The sequence below is a fragment of the Melanerpes formicivorus genome, unplaced genomic scaffold (assembly GCF_026170545.1).
Source record: "Melanerpes formicivorus ecotype bairdi unplaced genomic scaffold, bMelFor1.0.p_v2 SCAF_38, whole genome shotgun sequence".
In the NCBI taxonomy this organism is placed as follows: Eukaryota; Metazoa; Chordata; class Aves; order Piciformes; family Picidae; genus Melanerpes; species Melanerpes formicivorus.
The window spans coordinates 803,987-820,192 of record NW_027142390.1 but is presented as its reverse complement, the minus strand read 5'-3'; the positions used below and the strand labels follow the sequence as shown (position 1 = coordinate 820,192).

Genomic DNA, 16,206 nt, shown 5'->3' with positions numbered 1-16,206 from the left:
GGCCCTGGCAGCTCCAGAAGGCAGCAGCCTGCTGCAGCTCAGATGCCCTCCAGCCCTGGGCCATGCCCTGGGCCATGCCAGCTGAGCTGTGGGGCAGCCAAGCCCTGCTCAGCTCCGCAGCCCCCTCGGGGCCCTCCTCCCCTCCCCCCCTCTGCTGGGCTGCATCAGCACAGGAGCCCCGCAGGCAGGGCCAGCGCCAGGCTCGGCTGGGCCACCAGCAAGGCTCATCCAGGCTGCCTGCCAGCCCCAGCGCCGCGGGTGGCACTGCCAGCCCTGCCAGGGACCAAGGGTGACCCCAGCTAGGCACAGCCAGCCCTGCAGGCTGGGGCACGGCCCAGGCAGGGCTCCAGGTGCTGCTGCAGCCCCCAGGCCTGCAGGGGGTTAACCCCCAGCCCCCCAGCCGCCCCCCAGCCCGGCGTGCCCCAGCACAGCTCTGTAAGGGACACCTCGCAGCAGCCAGCAGGGGCTGGGCTTTAATTTTAGCCTGGAGCCCTGCCAGGGGCCAGGGCAGCTGCTCCGGGCGGGGGGGGGCAGCGCCTCCCCCGGCAGAGCCCCGGCCCCGGCCCCGGCCCCTGGCAGTGCCCAGCAGCCATGGCAGAGGAGCACAGCGAGCTGGAGGAGAGGATCATCATCAAGGACCAGCACACCAAGGAGATCGACCTGGTCAACAGGGACCCGAAGCACATCAATGAGGACGTGGTGAAGGTAGGGCTCCCCCCACCCCCCCGGAGCCAGCAGCCTCGGCAGGGGGCAGGGGGCAGGGAGCAGAGGCTGAACAGGCTGCCCGGGGGGGCTGGGGATGCCCCCTCCTGGAGGTGTTCGGGGCCGGGTCTGGAGCAGCCTGTGCGGGTGGGAGGGGTCCCTGCCCGTGGCGGGGGGCCGGCTCTGGGTGAGCTTCGAAGGTCCCTTCCAACCCTGCTGTGGCCATGCTGCGTGTGCTTGGCCTCAGCCAGGGCTCCGAGCCCCTGGGGTGCATCCCCCCGGAGGCGACTGTGCCCTGGGCTGCAGGGCCAGCACAGCCAGGGCCAGCACCCTGCTGCCAGCACAGCCAGGGCCAGCACCCTGCTGCCAGCACCCACCAGGGCCAGCACCCGCCAGGGCCAGCACCCTGCTGCCAGCACCCACCAGGGCCAGCACCTGCCAGGGCCAGCACCTGCCAGGGCCAGCACCCTGCTGCCAGCACCCTGCTGCCAGCACCCACCAGGGCCAGCACCCACCAGGGCCAGCACCCTGCTGCCAGCACTGCCAGGGCCAGCACAGCCAGGGCCAGCACCCACCAGGGCCCAGCTGGGTGCTCCGCACGGCTCCAGTCGATGCCATGCTGCCATGGGTGCACTGCCCAGCTTGGGAGATGCCCTGCTCGGTGCCAGGGGTGGGGAGCCAAGGTCAGGGGCAGCCCACAGCCCACCTCTGTGGCTCTGCACCACTGCCTCGAGAGCAGCCTTGGGAAGAGCCTCACCTCCAGCCCCTGGGCTCCCAGCGGGCTGCTGTCCCAGGTGGCAGCAGATTGCCTCTCCCAGAGGGCCGCAGAAGGCTGCAGCCAACCTCCTGGGTCCTAGTTTTGCCCCCGAGGAGCTCTGGCTGAGCAAAGCTGCTCCTGCAGGCTGCCCTCTGCCTGCTCTGGGCGTTGGCAGAGCGGCACCAGAGATAGCTTTGGCCCGGGGGGGTGGCAGGGCTTTGTTGGAGCTATTTGAGAGCTCAGAGTGGGTGAGGTGCCAGGGGGCACAGCACAGCCAGAGCCTCTGTCCTCGATGCAGCCTGCACTTGTGCACCAAAGCTCTGCCACAGCTAACCCCCCAGGCTGAGCTGGGGGGGTGACAGCATGGATGGGCACCCCTGTGGCACAGCAAGAGGTGCCCATGGCAGCTGCCAGGCCCCTCAGTGCCTCAAGCAGGTGCCCAGCAGCCTGCCCCACATCTGTGCCACACCACCCTGGCACCAGGTGCCAGCCTGTGGGCACCAGCACCCTGCCATGCTGCCAAGGACCAGGACAGCCTCCAGCCCGCTCCCCCTGTGCCAGGCAGCCCCCTCAGGGAACATCTACCTGCTCCCCAGCCCGGAGGTGCCAGCAGCAGCTGCCGAGGGGTCACAGCAGTGCCTTGAGCCCACCCCTGGCCCCAGCTGCCAGCCCGACTCCCCCAGCCCTGCCTTTCCCACTTGGAGACCCTCAGGAGCCCCCTGGGGGCTTTTGACACTGCCCCTCGGCCAGGCTGCTGCCTCCTCAGCCGTGGGAGCTCCCAGAGCCTCCTCAAGCCGCCCAAGGCTCCTCTGCCCCGAAGCAGCCCAGCGAGCAGGCTGGGGGGGGAAGGAGGGGGGGGCTCAGAGGGTCCAGCCTCCCCAGTCTGGCCCAGGTGTCCCCAATGTCCCCGGCTCGGGGTCCCCTCTCACCTCCCTTGAATCCCCCGCCTGTTGGGGAGCCCTTGTTGAGCACAGCCCCTCCAGCCGCAGCCCCCCCCAGCTGCAGACCCCCCTGAGCCGCAGCCCCCCTGAGCCTCAGCAGCCCCCCTGAGCCTCAGCAGCCCCAGCCGCAGCCCCCCCAGCTGCAGCCCCCCGAGCCGCAGCCCCCCGAGCCGCAGCCCCCCTGAGCCGCAGCCCCCCTGAGCCGCAGCCCCTCTGAGCCGTGGCCCCTTGAGCCGCAGGTGGAGTTCGAGGATGTGATCGCGGAGCCGGTGGGGACCTACAGCTTCGACGGGGTGTGGAAGGGCAGCTACACCACCTTCACGGTCAGCAAGTACTGGTGCTACCGGCTGCTCTCCGCCCTGCTGGGCATCCCCCTGGCCGTCCTCTGGGGCTTCCTCTTCGCCCTCATCTCCTTCTGCCACATCTGGGCGGTGGTGCCCTGCATCAAGAGCTACCTGATCGAGATCCAGTGCGTCAGCCGCATCTACTCGCTCTGCATCCACACCTTCTGCGACCCCCTCTTCGAGGCGCTCTCCAAGGTCTGCTCCAACGTCCGGGTGGCTCTCCGGAAGGAGACCTAGGTGCCCGCGGCCGCCCTCCCCCCGCGCCCCGGCTGCCAGCCCTGCCCTGCCCTGCTCCGTGCCCAGCGCCCTGCCGGGGCTGCCCCCCGCCGCACCCCACAGCCAGCCCTAGGAGAAGCGAAGCTCCTGGAGGCTTGGCGAGCAGCCCGGGACGAGCCCTCTGCCCTCCAGCGCCCTCGGCACCGTGCGGGGCGGCCCTCGGCACCGTGCGGGGCGGCCCTCGGCACCGTGCGGGGCGGCCCTCGGCACCGTGCGGGGCGGCCCTCGGCACCGTGCGGGGCGGCCCTCGGCACCGTGCGGGGCGGCCCTCGGCACCGTGCGGGGCGGCCCTCGGCACCGTGCGGGGCGGCCCTCGGCACCGTGCGGGGCGGCCCTCGGCACCGTGCGGGGCGGCCCTCGGCACCGTGCGGGGCGGCCCTCGGCATCTCCCGGACCACAGCCTGCGGCTGCGAGGGCCCAGAGCCTGCCTGCGGCTGCCTCCTGCTCCAGGCGCCTGGCTGGGAGCTGCTGCCGGCTGCAGGGGTTGCTGTGCTGTGTGACCTGCCCAGAGCTGCCCAGCACAGGCTGCCCAGCACAGGCTGCCCAGGAGCTTGGTTCTGCCTGGCAGGGCTGCAGAGCTTTGGGACCCAGGAGGATTGGTGCTGGAAGCATCCTGGGCAAGGCAAGGTCGCTGCCCCCTGGGGGCATCTGCTGGGCTGGGCCACCTCAGGCAGCACCCTCCTGCCTGGTGGGCAGCCCGGCAGAGGGGGCAGCTGCCCTGGGCACCACCATGGCATGGAGGGTGCAGAGAGGGGCAGCACCACCAGGGGCACCCAGGCTTGGCAGCTCTCCAGGCATGGCCTGAAGGGAAGCCCTGGGGACACCGCTGCCGGGGTGGCTGCCCCGTGGTGCTGCAGCAGCATCTCTGTGCCACAGCGAGGGCTGGCCCTGCTTGAGCTGCTGGCCTGGCACAGGGAGGGGGCAGGGCCATGCTGAGCCCTGGGGCTCTGCCCCACGCCCAGCACTCTGCCCCAGCCCTTCCCCCCAGCCAGTGCCCCCGAGGTGGGCAGTGGCAGCAGAGGAAGGAGCAGCTGTGGGCACAGGGGTGAGGGGAGCTGCGGCCTGCCCTGTGCTGCCAGCTCCTCTGCACTGCCTCTTCCAGAAGCCAGGCTCCAGCTCTGAGGCACTCAAATGTTTCTGGCCCTGGCCTCCAGCACGTTGCTGACTCAGGGCTCTGCTCTGCTGTGTTCCTCTGCCCTTCCCCTCGGCTCCCAGCAAAGCCTTGGAGCCAAAGCCTCTTCTAGAGCCGTGCCAGGGAGCAGGAAGAGGCAGGCTGGCTGCTGGGGCTCCTCCAGCGGCCTGGGACTCTGGACTGCATTGCTCCACAGCAACACAGCCCCCGGGGGCACCCAGCAGCCCACCTGGAGGGGCAGGGAGGTGCAGGAGGGACAAAAGATGTGTGGCGGGGGGAAAGGCTCTGACCCCACGCAGCAGGAGCTGCTGGGGGGGATAAAAGTCGTTTAAGCAACCCCAGCACTGCTTTGTGTTTCCTTTTCCTGTTCCAGCAGCTCCTGGCCTCAGCCCCAAAGCCTCCTGAACTCTGCTCTCCCCACCACGGGGGTCCAGGGGCTCCCTGCACACGGGGGACACCTCACCCATGCCAGCAGCTCCCTTGCTCTTGACCCCAGGGAAAGCTCTTCAGCAGCACATTTGATCTCCTTCCACTGGGACAAGCCTGGAGCCCACCCTCCCCATCCCCATTTCCCCTTCTCCCCTCCCCCCCTCAGGAGCTCAGCCCTGGGCTGGAGCATCACTCAGCTGGGGAGCTCAGGCTCTCCAGGCATGGCTGGGGGGGACCCCAGCTGCCTCCCCACCCCACAACCACGACCAGTGACCGCAGCCAGGGCTTGTAAGGCAAGGTCCTACCTGTCCCAGAGCTGCCTCCTGGCTCTGTGTGCCAAGCCAGCTAAGATCCAGCTCCTTGGCAGGGGGAGGGTGCAGCCCACCCTGGGCTCCCCCAGCCCTTATCTTGTGCAGGAGCTGATTGCTGCCAGGGAGGAAGGAGGTGAGGGTGGGAGGAAAAGGCTCTGAGCTTCCCTGAGGGTTTAAAGCAGGCTGGTCAAAGGTGCTGAGGGTGCTGGGTGGTGCTCAGCAGCTGTGCTGAGAGCTCACCTGGAGCTGCTAGCAGCAAATCAGAGGAGCCCTGGAGCTGCACCTGGGGATGGCAGAGACAACACAAAGCAGACCTCTAGGACACTTTGTCATGCTCCTCCCAAAGGTGGGAGGTCAAACCACCCAGCCGTGGAATGGGTTGGGCTGGAGAGGCCCTCCCAGGCCAGCATCTACCCAGCCCCACCACGGCCCCCAAACCCTGGCCCCAGCTGCCATGGCCACAGGGTTCTGCAACCCCCCAGGCATGGGGACTCCACCAGCTCCCTGGGCAGCCCCTGCCAGTCCCTGACCACTCTGGCAGCACAGGAATTGTTCCTCCCCTCCAGCCTAGCCCTCCCCTGGCTCGGGCAGACCTTGCTCCTGCACGTCCCCCGCAGCTGCTGCGCTGGGAGGAGGCAGGAGGTGAGGAGAGCCAGAAGCATCCAACCACAGCCACCAGAGTCCACTGCCACCGGGGCCGTGGGGCAGCTGCTGCCACCTGCACCTCGCCTCAGCTCTCCCACCCAGCACAGACATCCCAGGGAGCGCCACAGGATGGCAGCAAGCCAGGGGCAGAGCTCAAGCGCCTGGCGCAGGACTCCATGCACAGGAGCATCGCCCCGCAGGGTCCTGAGCCCGGGGGCTGCTTCCCTCCCTCCCCTGGCTCCGGTGCTGCTGCTGCCCCTCCCCTGCCACCTTCCACCAGGACACAGTCAGAAAATTTTATTGTCAGGAACTTCTTGCCCAGAGAAGCTCCAGGCACGGGCAGGAGCCAGCAGCTCAGGGTGCCAGCAGCTCAGGGTGCCAGCAGCTCACGGTGCCAGCCTGCAGCAGACCAGGGCAGGAGCTCAGCTCTGGGGCCTCCATCCAGCCCCACAGAGCCACTCTCCCAGCCCAGCTTTGGAGAGGCCCTGCAGCACACCCAGCAAACGTGGGGCATGGAGCAGGGGCACAGAGACACCTGGGCATTAGAGCTGCCCCTGCCCCAGCTCTGTGCCCACTGCCCAGGGGGCTGCCCTGTGCTGTGCCTCCTAGGGGTTCAAGCTGGGGGAAGGGGTGCTGGCACTGAGCAGGGAGGCAGGGATGGAAGAGAGATGCAGGGATGGGCTGCAGGGCTGCAGGGCTGCAGGGCTGCAGGGCTGGGAAAGCCTCTGCCCCACAGCACTTCGGGTGAAGCAAGCAGGGTGCCAAACATTGGCATCCCATGGGATTCCCGCTGCAGGCAGAGGTGGGGTTGGTGCCCAAGTGGCACCCATCACCCTGTGCACCCCACGGGGCATTGTGCACATGCCCCAGCAGCTCAGGACCCTCTGGGGCAGAGCCTGCGCCTCCCAGCAGCGAAATGCCACCGAGGTCACTGGTGAGAGGGCTTGGAGCGGGTCCCTGCCGCCCGGCCCCGGGCAGCACGGGCAGCTGGAGCTCAGCAGCGCTGCCCCAGGCCCAGCTGGGTTAGCTGAGGAGCCCCGCGGCTGCCGCAGGCACATCCACAGCTCTCTGCACGCAGCCCCTGCGCCTCCGAGCCCAGCGGGCAGCGCCGGGGGCGGCACGGCAGCGCCGGGCCCCGGGGGGAGCCGTCCTCAGGTGGTGGAGGGCTGCACGAAGCTCCTCTGGCTGGGGCTCTTGCAGCTGAGCACGAAGGAGGAGGAGTTGCTCTTCCTGGCCGCGGGCAGGCGGCAGGCGGGGCGCGACTGCAGGCAGCGCCGGGAGCAGCAGAGCAGGCGGCGCAGCAGGTCGTGGAAGAGGTGCCCGGTGTAGAGCATGTAGATCCAGGGGTTGCAGCAGCTGTTCAGGCTGGCCAGCAGCATGGCAATGATGAACGGGGAGGCTGCAGGGCACAAGGCACAGAGTCAGGGCAGGGCGGCCAGGGACGGCGCCCTGGGCACGGCACAGCCCAGCCCCGGGGTCCTCAGCACAGCACAGGCAGGGAGCTGCTGCAGCAGGGCCAGGGCAGGGCACAGCAGTGCTGGCAGGGCTGGAAGCCCTCTGCTGTCAGCCAGGCTGGGAGAGTTGGCCCTGGGCAGCCTGCAGAGGAGAAGGCTCCAGGGAGAGCTTCTGGTGGCCTTGCAGTGCTTCAGGAGGACAATCAGGAAGCTGGGGACAGACTCTAGAGCAGGGATCCTGCTGGGACAGCACAAGGGAGGATGGTTTGGGCTCCCAGAGGGAGACTCAGAGTGGAGAGAAGGGAGAAAGGTTTGAGGCTGAGGGTGGGGAGAGCCTGGCCCAGGCTGCCCAGAGAGCTGGGAGCTGCCCCCTGGCTGGCAGCAGTGCAGGGCAGGGTGGTTGGGGCTGGGAGCAGCCTGCCCCTGGCTGGGGGCTGGGAGCAGCCTGCCCTGGTTGGGGCTGGGAGCAGCCTGCCCCTGGCTGGGGCTGGGAGCAGCCTGCCCCTGGTTGGGGCTGGGAGCAGCCTGCCCTGGTTGGGGCTGGGAGCAGCCTGCCCCTGGCTGGGGCTGGGAGCAGCCTGCCCCTGGCTGGGGCTGTCCCTGCTGGCTGCAGGGGGCTGCACTGGAGGAGCTCTGGGGGTCCCTGCCCACCCAAACCAGCCTGGGGTTCCAAGCAGGCACTGTGATGGCTCTGCAAGGAGCCCTGAGCTCTGCTGGCACCACGATGCCTCCTCCCATGCCAGGGACAGGCTGCTCTGCCTGCAGGAACACCACGGGCAGGACAGCAGCACAGAGGAGGCTGTGAGCAAGTCAGGGTTCAAGCAACTTTCTTGCAGTGTTCTTCCCCCAGAACTGCTGCAGCTCCCCCCCTGCAGCTCCCCCCCTGCAGCTCCCCCCCTGCAGCTCCCCCCCTGCAGCTCCTCCCCTGCAGCTCCCCCCCTGCAGCTCCCCCCCAGTGGCCAGTTTGAGGCAGACTGGTGGCTTCCATCCTCTCCCTGGGCCCTGGGCTGTGAATTTAGGCTGCCCCGGGCAGCGGTGGAGTCCCCATCCCCGGAGGGGGTTCAGAGCCCTGCAGGTGTGGTGCTGAGGGCCATGGGGTGGTGGTGCCCTGGCAGTGCTGGGCTCAGGGTTGGACTCCACGATCTGAAAGGTCTCTTCCCACCAAAAGGATTCTGTGGTTCTATGAGGGGGGGTGGTGGGACCCACACCCACCACAGCAGCTGGGACAAGGAGGGGCAGCCCCAGCCCCCTGTGGGCTCCATGAAGTGGCTGTGGACAGGGACAGGGCTTTTATTCTGCTGCCTCTGTCCTCAGCCCCTCTGCCCCCCTGACCCTCTGTCCCCAGCCCATCCTCTCCCCTCCCTGTGCTCTCAGGGCTCACAGCAGCCATGAGGACCTGGGTCTTGGTGGTTCTGGTCCCTTTCTGCCTCTGCAAAGCTCCACGCAGGGTTTCTGAGGTGCAGGAGGAGGGAGAAGCCCCAGCTCTGGCTCCCCAGCTGCCCTCCAGCCAGCTCATGAATAATTCCTGCCCCGGAGGTGCCTGCTCCGACCGCCTTTAATTGCCCACATCCGCTGCAGGAGGTCCCCGGGGAGCAGCTCGCACATCCCAGGCACAAGCCCTGGAAGAGATCAAACGATTTCTCCCCAAGCATCCTGCTCTCCAGCCCTCCCAGCCACGGCTGACTCAGCTCTTCCCTCCCTGCGGGAGACAAATTGGATTTCACGGAGCAGGGCAGGTCCTCAGCCTGGATCTCTGCCTGCAGAACCCTCAGAGGCGCTGCCAGGAGCCAGCTCTGCCCCTCAGGGACCTTTCCTCCTCACCAGGCTCCCGGTGTCCCCCATCCCAGGGGCGCCAGGGGGTGTCAGGAGGGCTGGGCAGTGCCTGGGCAGGACTCTGCTGCAGGAGCTGCTGCAGGAGTGGAAGGGGTTTGTGATGCCCACGCAGGGACAGATGGCATCACTCACTGCCCACGGGCCAGGGCAGCAGCTCCCAGGCTGAAGGCACCACTCCATCAGAGTCACAGCCCCACTGCTGCCTCCACGGCTGCTTGAAGCCAACTTTGGCTCAAGGCTCAGTGCCACATCAATGTCCCTCATCCACGGGGTGTGTGCAGCACAGAGCCTGCTCCAGGGAGAGGGAGAGGAGGGGGAGAAGAGAGCCAGCAGGAAGAGAGAAGGGAGGAAGAGGAGAGGAGAGGGGAGAGGAAGAGGAGAGGGGAAAGGAAGAGGAGAAGGGAGAGGAAGAGGAGAAGGGAGAGGAAGAGGAGAAGGGAGAGGAAGAGGAGAAGGGAGAGGAAGAGGAGAAGGGAGAGGAAGAGGAGAGGGGAGAGGAAGAGGAGAGGGTTAGGGTTCAGGGAGCAGAGGTCTGCTGGAGGCTGGGCCCGGTGGCAGCCCTCTGAGCTCCAGCCCACGGCCGGGACCTGGCTGCCCCCGGGAAGCACACAGGAGCAGTTTCCACCTGCCTGAAGCAAGGGCTGGCTGCCAGCAGTGCCTGGGGGGGCACCAGGCTGGGCTCTGCTCCTCCTGAAAGCAAAGGAGCGGAAGAGAGCACTTTGGAGAGCTGGAGCCAGGCCACAGCTTCAGTCCCTGGCAGAAGAGCCGCCCAGGGGCTGCAGGAGACGTTGGGCTCTGCACAGAGCACTGTGTGGCTGCAGGAGGCTCAGAGAAGGCAAAGGGGAGCACAGTGTAAGCTCCTGGCTGGTCTTTGACACCCCCAGGCTCAGCATTTCTGTGGGGCTGGCTCAGGCTGCCCAAAGAGCTGCCCCTGGAGGCCCTTTCCTGCCCTTCCTGGCACCCTGCACACTTGCACAGAGCTCTCTAAAGCAGCCTGGATGTCCCTGCAGGCACAGAGGGGCATTGGCCACCTCCACTGGGGACAGCAGCGACTTGCAGAGCTCCAGGCATGTGGGACCAAGGAGGAGAAGCTATTTCCCTCTCTCTGCAGCCCCAGAGCCAGGAGCAGCCAGCACCAAGGATAAAAAAGGGCAACTGGGTGCCCCTGGCTCCTGTAGGAAAAGCCCTGGCTCATAAATCAGGGGCTGAGAAGTCAGGGACAAAACAACAGCAGCAGGGGCCTGGGGTGGGGGAAAGGGGGAAGAGGAGAGGGAAAAGAGAGAGCAGGAGCAGGGAAAAGCAGAGAAGTGAGGGGGGAGAGAAGGACACAGCAGAGAGGTCAGCGCTGGTGCTGCGCAGTTTCCTCCTCCAGCCGGGGCAGGGCTGAGCTCCCAGGCAGCTCCCAGCACCTGATCGAACCACCAGGGACCCCCAGGCGGCCCCCCAGGAGGGCTGAGCTGATGGGGACAGTGAAAGCCCCCAGGCCACCACCCACACAGCCTGACCCCTGCGCTGTGGCAGCCACGGATCTCTCCGGGGCTGGGCTCTGCCCCGGCCAGGCGCAGGCACTGCTGCCCCTCGGTGCTGCCAGCTGGTGGGGATCGAAGGGAGCTCAGAGATCAGCCAGTCCAAGCCCCCTGCCAGAGCAGGCTGGCCCGGGAGCGCCCCAGATGGAGTCTCCAGAGAAGAAGGCTGCACCACCTCTCTGGGCAGCCTGCTCCAGAGCCAGCACAGTTCTCCACGCTCAGGACTTCTCCTGCCTCCTGCCCACCCCCGAGACCCAGCCTGGAGCAGCTCGTGGCTGCTGTGGGTGGCCCTGCAGCAGCCCCTGCAGCACGGGGAGGGCAGGAGAGGAGAGCAGAGGACAGGACTGGACCTACCTTCGTGCGGAGCATTGGTGTCCCACACAGACCACATCTGCACGAAGAAGAAGGGAGTCCAGCAGACTACGAAGGCCAGCACGATGATGAAGGTCATCTTGACGGTGCGGATCTTGGCTTTGGAGATGAGCCTGGTGCTGCTGACCCTGGCAAAGGCCTGCCCGCCGCGGGCACCGGGGCTCAGCGCCGCGCCGGGGCCGGGCCCGGGCCCCGGCGCCGTCTTCAGCTTCACGTTCTGCCAGATCTTGAAGCTGATCAGGCCGTAGCAGACGCTCAGCATCAGCACGGGGATGATGTAGACCGTGAGGGTGATCCAGGTGACGTAGGCTTTGGGCCCCCAGGGCTGGATGAAGTCCGCCCAGCAGTCGTAGACGCCGTTGCCCACGTCCCGCAGGGAGAAGATGTGGATCTGGGGGATGCTGGCCAGCAGGCACAGCAGCCAGGTGAGCAGCACCGAGACGCGGTCGGCCCTGCGGTGCAGCGACCTCAGCGGCTGGCAGATGGCCAGGCAGCGGTCCAGGGACATCAGCAGGAGCATGTAGGTGGAGGCGAACATCCCCACCACCTGCAGGTACTTGATCAGCCGGCAGAGGAAGTCCGGGCCGTAGAACCTGAAGGTGATGTCCCAGATGAGCTGGGGCAGCACCTGGAAGATGGCCACCACCAGGTCAGCGATGCTGAGGTGCTTCATGAAGAAGTACATGCGGGAGTGCTTCTGGCGGCTGGTGTGGATGGCCAGCAGCACGCACAGGTTGCCGGTCAGGGCGAGGAAGAGGATGAGGCAGAGGACCGTCACCTCCACCTTGGCCATGTCCTCGTTCCTCTTCAGGGGGTCGGTGGTGCTGTTCCTGCCCGAGGAGCTCCGGTTCTCCAGGCGGAGGCTGCCGTTCGCCAGAGAGCCGTTGATGGTCCACAGGCTGCTCCCCGCCAGGTACAACTTCTCCATGGCCAGCTCCGTCCCACATAGAGCCCGGTGGCACCGAGGCTGGCGGCAGCTCCTCTCAGAGGGGTCCCGGGGCCGCGCCCGCCGTGTCCGCGCCGCAGGCGGCTCCCTCCCGGTGCTCGCACCCCGCGGGCTGTGCTGCTCCGTCCCTGCCTTCCGAGGAGGAGCCGCCAGCCCTCTCCATGTCCACAGCCCCGTCCCCGGGGCCGGGGGGGCTCTGCCCGGCTCCTCCCCGGCCCCTCCCAGTGCTCCCGACGCCTCCGCAGCCTCCTGCCCCCAGACAAATCTCGGCTGCGGGAAAGCGGCGCCGTGTCCCTGTTCCAGCCCCCCGGATCCGCCGGGCCCCTCCACCCAGACCCTGCTCCGGCATCTTCTTCCCGCCCCATGGGCATCCCACCCGCGACGGGTCCTGGGGGGGGTCCCCGAGGCAGCGCTGGGGTCCCGTCCTACCTGCGGCCCCGCCCTGCAGCGGCCCCAGGGCGGGGGCTGGATCCTGCCCCTGCGGGGTGCGGGGTCCCCAGGCCGGGTCCTGCCCTGCCGGGGCTGCGGGGTGCCGGGGCTGGATCCTGCCGCGCCGGGGGTGCGGGGTCCCGGGGCCGGGTCCCGCCGCCTGCGGTGCCTGCGCTCGGAGCGGCCGCCGCGAGAGGGAGCGGCGAGACCGGAGGCACCGGCGCCGGCTCCGGCGGGTCCCACGGTGATGGGCAGGGGCTGGCGGGGCCGCTCCGAGCCGGGGTGGGCTGCGAGAGACCCGAGGAGAACGGCGGAGCCCTGGGCACCGAGCCCCGGCGCCCGCGGGGTGCCCTACGCAGAGCTCAAGGAGCTGTGGCCCGGAGCGCTCCGAAGCCATCCTACAACATCTCCGTGTGCGACATCGGCTGCCGCCAGCGCCGCGGGCTGGGCAGGACAGCCACTGCCTGTCCCGGACAGCCACTGCCTGTCCCCGGGCCCAGACCCCCCACAGGGGCAGCAGGGACCCAAGAGCTCCGAAGAGCCTCTAGCGCCCCCCAGGTCCCCTCCCTGCGCCTGGCAGCAGCGGCAGCCCCTGGGGCACTCCCAGGCCTTCAGCCCAAACCGGGGGCTGCAGCAGAGCCATCCCCCCCGGGCTGCTGCAGCCCCCAGCTCCCAGCAAACCCCCTCCCCAACTCCCCCCCAGCTCCCCCCACGGCCCAGGGCGCTGCTCCCTGCCCACACCCCAAGCTCAGCCTGGAGCCAGCAGCTCCGTGGTTATTTTTAAAGGCTTTTGGGAGCCCTCAGCTGCAGGCAGGACGCAGAAATGTTGGATTCTTTGGCAAGTTCTCCCCTCCAGGGTCCCTGCTCCTGCTCCTCCCGGTCGTAAAGCTGCTGTGGGAATCGCTGGGACAGCGACTCACCAGGCTGTGCTCCTGCCCTCCCTGCCCTGCCGCTTCTGGGACAGCTCTGCAGGAGGTGGCCTGGGCTGCAACCTTCCTCAGAGTGCATCAGGTTGGAAGGCACCCTCCAAGCTCTCCTTGGCCACCCCGCTGCAGGCACCTCCAGCTGCAGCAGGCTGCCCAGGGCCACATCCAGTCTGAGCTTGAGTATCTCCAGGGCTGGAGCCTCACCCCCATCCCTGGGCAGCCTGTGCCACTGCCTCACCTCTCCCATTGTGAACCGCTTCCCTTGGCTCCTGCACAGCTCCTGCAGCACCCTGCAGGGCACCAAGAGGAGGTGAATCTGCTTTGGGACAGTGCTGGGGGCACTCTCACCTCAGGGGACACAGAGCAGCCCCTGCTCCTCTCGGCCCCAGCATGAATCACAGAGGGGGTTGGGATGGAAGGGACATCAAAGCTCAGCCAGCTCCAGCCCCTTACCGCAGGCAGGGACCCCTCCCACCAGCACAGGCTGCTCAAGGCCTCATCCAGCCTGGTCCTGAGCACCACCATTCCATGCCTCTATGATCAGCACCCAGGCAGCTCCCCAAGGCCATCACCTCTGCTGTCCCCTTCCCAGCAGCCACCTCCCTCCCATTTGTGCCTGCACAAGCTTCACCCAGAGCTTTCTGGGCAGCTCTCAGCTGCTGTGCCACCTGCCAGGACAGCCAAAGCCTTCCTGCTGCCCAGCCATGAGGACATGCCCAGGAAAACCAGGACCAGGAACCCCCCCCTGCAGGGCTTGGGTGCCCCAGGCAGCCTGGAGGCAGAAGCCCCTCTCTGGGGCCTGGCACCAGCCCTTCCCTGCACTTCCTCATCCTGGCTTTGGCCCTCAGCTTTGGCAGCCAGGTTGGTTGTTTTGGTGAGCCCCAAAGATTCCCCCAAGAGCAGCAATGGAGAAACCTCTTTGGTGGAGAACAAATTCAGCAGCAGGTCCCTGCCCCGGCGCCGGCTGCCAGCCCTGGGCTGCCTCTTGCCCGCCGTGGGCTGCCGACACCGAGCTGCTCCAGCACCACGCTGGGCTGGCAGCAGGGACCCTGAGGCACCAAAGTCATCCTGGCCCTCCCTGGCTTCCCCTCCAGCCCAGGGGCCAGCAGTGAGGCCAGGCAGGCTGGGAGGATCAGGAGTCCTCCTCCCAGGCACTCCCAGTCCAGCTCCCAGCAGGCTCTGCCCAGCTTGGCCACCCCAGGGCCCAGCCCTGAGCTTGAGGCAGCACAGGGACACATCCATGGTGTCACCTGGGACAACACCCAGCTCCTGCCCCCACAGGAGATGTCCATGGCCCCACAGCAGTGGGGAATGCTCTCAGCCCCTTAGCTGGGGGGCAGCCACAGCTTTGCCATGGGACCAGCAACCCATCCCAGGTGGTGGCCAGCAGAGCCCTGTGGGAACAAGAAGGCTTCTGGGGCACTGGGCTCAGCCCCTTCGGAGCTGCTGTGGAGCTGGGAACGTTTTGGGTTTAAAAATACCCCCTTTGGAGTAATGCAAACCACAAGTGGTGCACACAGCTAAATGTACTCCCCCTGGGGCTGGCTGACACTCCAAATAGCTGCCTTTTTCCAAGAGCTCTCCTGAATCCCAGCTTTACAGCCCCCAAGACACAGGAGCCTGGCAAAACATCAAGTCCAGGCCAGTGGTTTGTGGAGGGAGCTGCAGCAGCTCCAGGAGCCTCCTGCATGGCTGTGGCCCAGGCAGTGCAGCCTGGGAGCAGGGCAGGGAGCTTGGGCTGCTGCTTCTGCATGGGAAATTGTCTTCCTCCCAGCCCTTGCTCCCAGCCCTCTCCCCTGCACTGGCTCTGGAGAGCTCCAGCCTTGGGCCAGTCCCTGGAAACACCAAGCCCTGCAGTCCCCCAGGCAGGGAGTCAGGGAATGGAGGGGCTGGAAATTACCTCTGGAGATCATCCAGGCCAAGCCCCCTGCCAGAGAAGGTCACACAGCAACACAGCTGGGGGGGGTTGGGAGCTCTCCACACCAGGAGACTCCACAACCTCTCTGGGCAGCCTGCTCCAGGCCTCCAGCACCCTCACAACAAAGTTTATCCTACCCTTCAGGTGGAACCTTCTGGGCTCCAGTCTGTGCCCCCTGCCCCTTGTGCTGTCCCTGGGCACCACTCAGCAGAGCCTGGCCCCAGCCTCTTGCCCCCCACAGCTCCTTCAGCTCTTGCTGAAGGCACCAGGAGGCAGCCTCTGCACCAGGCTGCTCAGGAGCTGTTCCTCACCCCGAGGGGCTCGGCCCAGGCAGGGTGCTGACGGAGCTGTGCGTCACAGCCCTGGCCAGAGCCACCCCAGGGGCACTGCCCAGCCAGCTTGGCCCTGCCAGGCTCGAGGGGGCACCCAGGCAGGAAGGAAGGGGGTGGGGGGCACCCAGGTTCCACCCAAGCCACGTGAGCCCTGCAGAGGCTCTCTCCACGCAGCTCCTGAGCCTGCCTGGCTGGGGGCTCTGCAGGTGGCTCCATGGCGACCTGGGTCATGCTGCAGTGCTCCTTGTCCATCCCCTCCTGGCCTCTGAGCCCATAAAAGCCACTGGAGCCTGCAGAGGGCCTGGGAACGAGCTGGGCTGGCCTGGGCTGGTGCAACTCCAGACACATCTGGGCTGTAACAGAGCCCTGGGCTCCCAGCTGCTGGCTGGGGATTGGAGCAGAACTTCACTGCTTGCTTTGCTCTTCCTCTGCTTCTGTCCAGCCTGACCCCCACCCCACTGCCCCCCTGCTGGCTGCCCAGCCAGGACAAGCAGAAGCCAGGCAAGCAGAGACCTGGTGTCCTGGCACCACCCCCTGGGGCCACTCCAGCTGGGAGGGCACAGCCAGACCCATGGGGACAGAGCTGCTCCCCAGGGTGAGAGGGACAGGGAACTGCTGGAGTCCAGAGGAGGCTGCTGAGGGGCCTGGGGCATCCCTTGTGCCCAGGGACAGCACAAGGGGCAGGGGGCACAGACTGGAGCCCAGGAGGTTCCACCTGAGCAGGAGGAGAAAGTTGTTTGTTGTGAGGGTGCTGGAGGCCTGGAGCAGGCTGCCCAGAGAGGTTGTGCAGAGCTCCCAACCCCCCCTGGGCACTGTGCTGCTGGGCAAGCTGGAGCACAGCTCGCACCAAGCAAGGGGTCTGTGCTCTCTGGTCCTTCCCACAGCTCCTTTCTTCCCTCTCCCTGCTGTGTTTGGTGGTGCCTTTCCCTTTCT

General features: G+C 67.4%; 2 protein-coding genes across 3 annotated transcripts; one reads left to right on the top strand and one right to left on the bottom strand.

Annotated features, from left to right (window-relative positions):
- Window positions 1-540: 540 nt before the first annotated feature.
- Window positions 541-3,171, top strand: CAV3 (caveolin 3). Its single transcript, XM_068157748.1, has 2 exons — window positions 541-705; window positions 2,640-3,171. The coding sequence occupies exons 1-2, from the start codon at window positions 592-594 to the stop codon at window positions 2,979-2,981; spliced, it is 456 nt and encodes a 151-aa protein (XP_068013849.1). The 5' UTR covers window positions 541-591; the 3' UTR covers window positions 2,982-3,171.
- Window positions 3,172-5,825: 2,654 nt separating this feature from the next.
- On the bottom strand, window positions 5,826-11,987 carry OXTR (oxytocin receptor). 2 transcript variants are annotated; one of them, XR_010989659.1, is made up of 3 exons: window positions 10,705-11,987; window positions 8,388-8,610; window positions 6,849-6,936 (listed from the first exon to the last, which is right to left on the bottom strand). XR_010989659.1 is itself a non-coding variant. In XM_068157747.1 (2 exons), the coding sequence occupies exons 1-2, from the start codon at window positions 11,648-11,650 to the stop codon at window positions 6,689-6,691; spliced, it is 1,194 nt and encodes a 397-aa protein (XP_068013848.1). In that variant the 5' UTR covers window positions 11,651-11,987; the 3' UTR covers window positions 5,826-6,688. The 2 variants fall into 2 exon arrangements, 1 of the variants encoding a protein (XP_068013848.1); XM_068157747.1 differs by lacking the exon at window positions 8,388-8,610 and having other exon boundaries at window positions 5,826-6,936.
- Window positions 11,988-16,206: the final 4,219 nt, after the last annotated feature.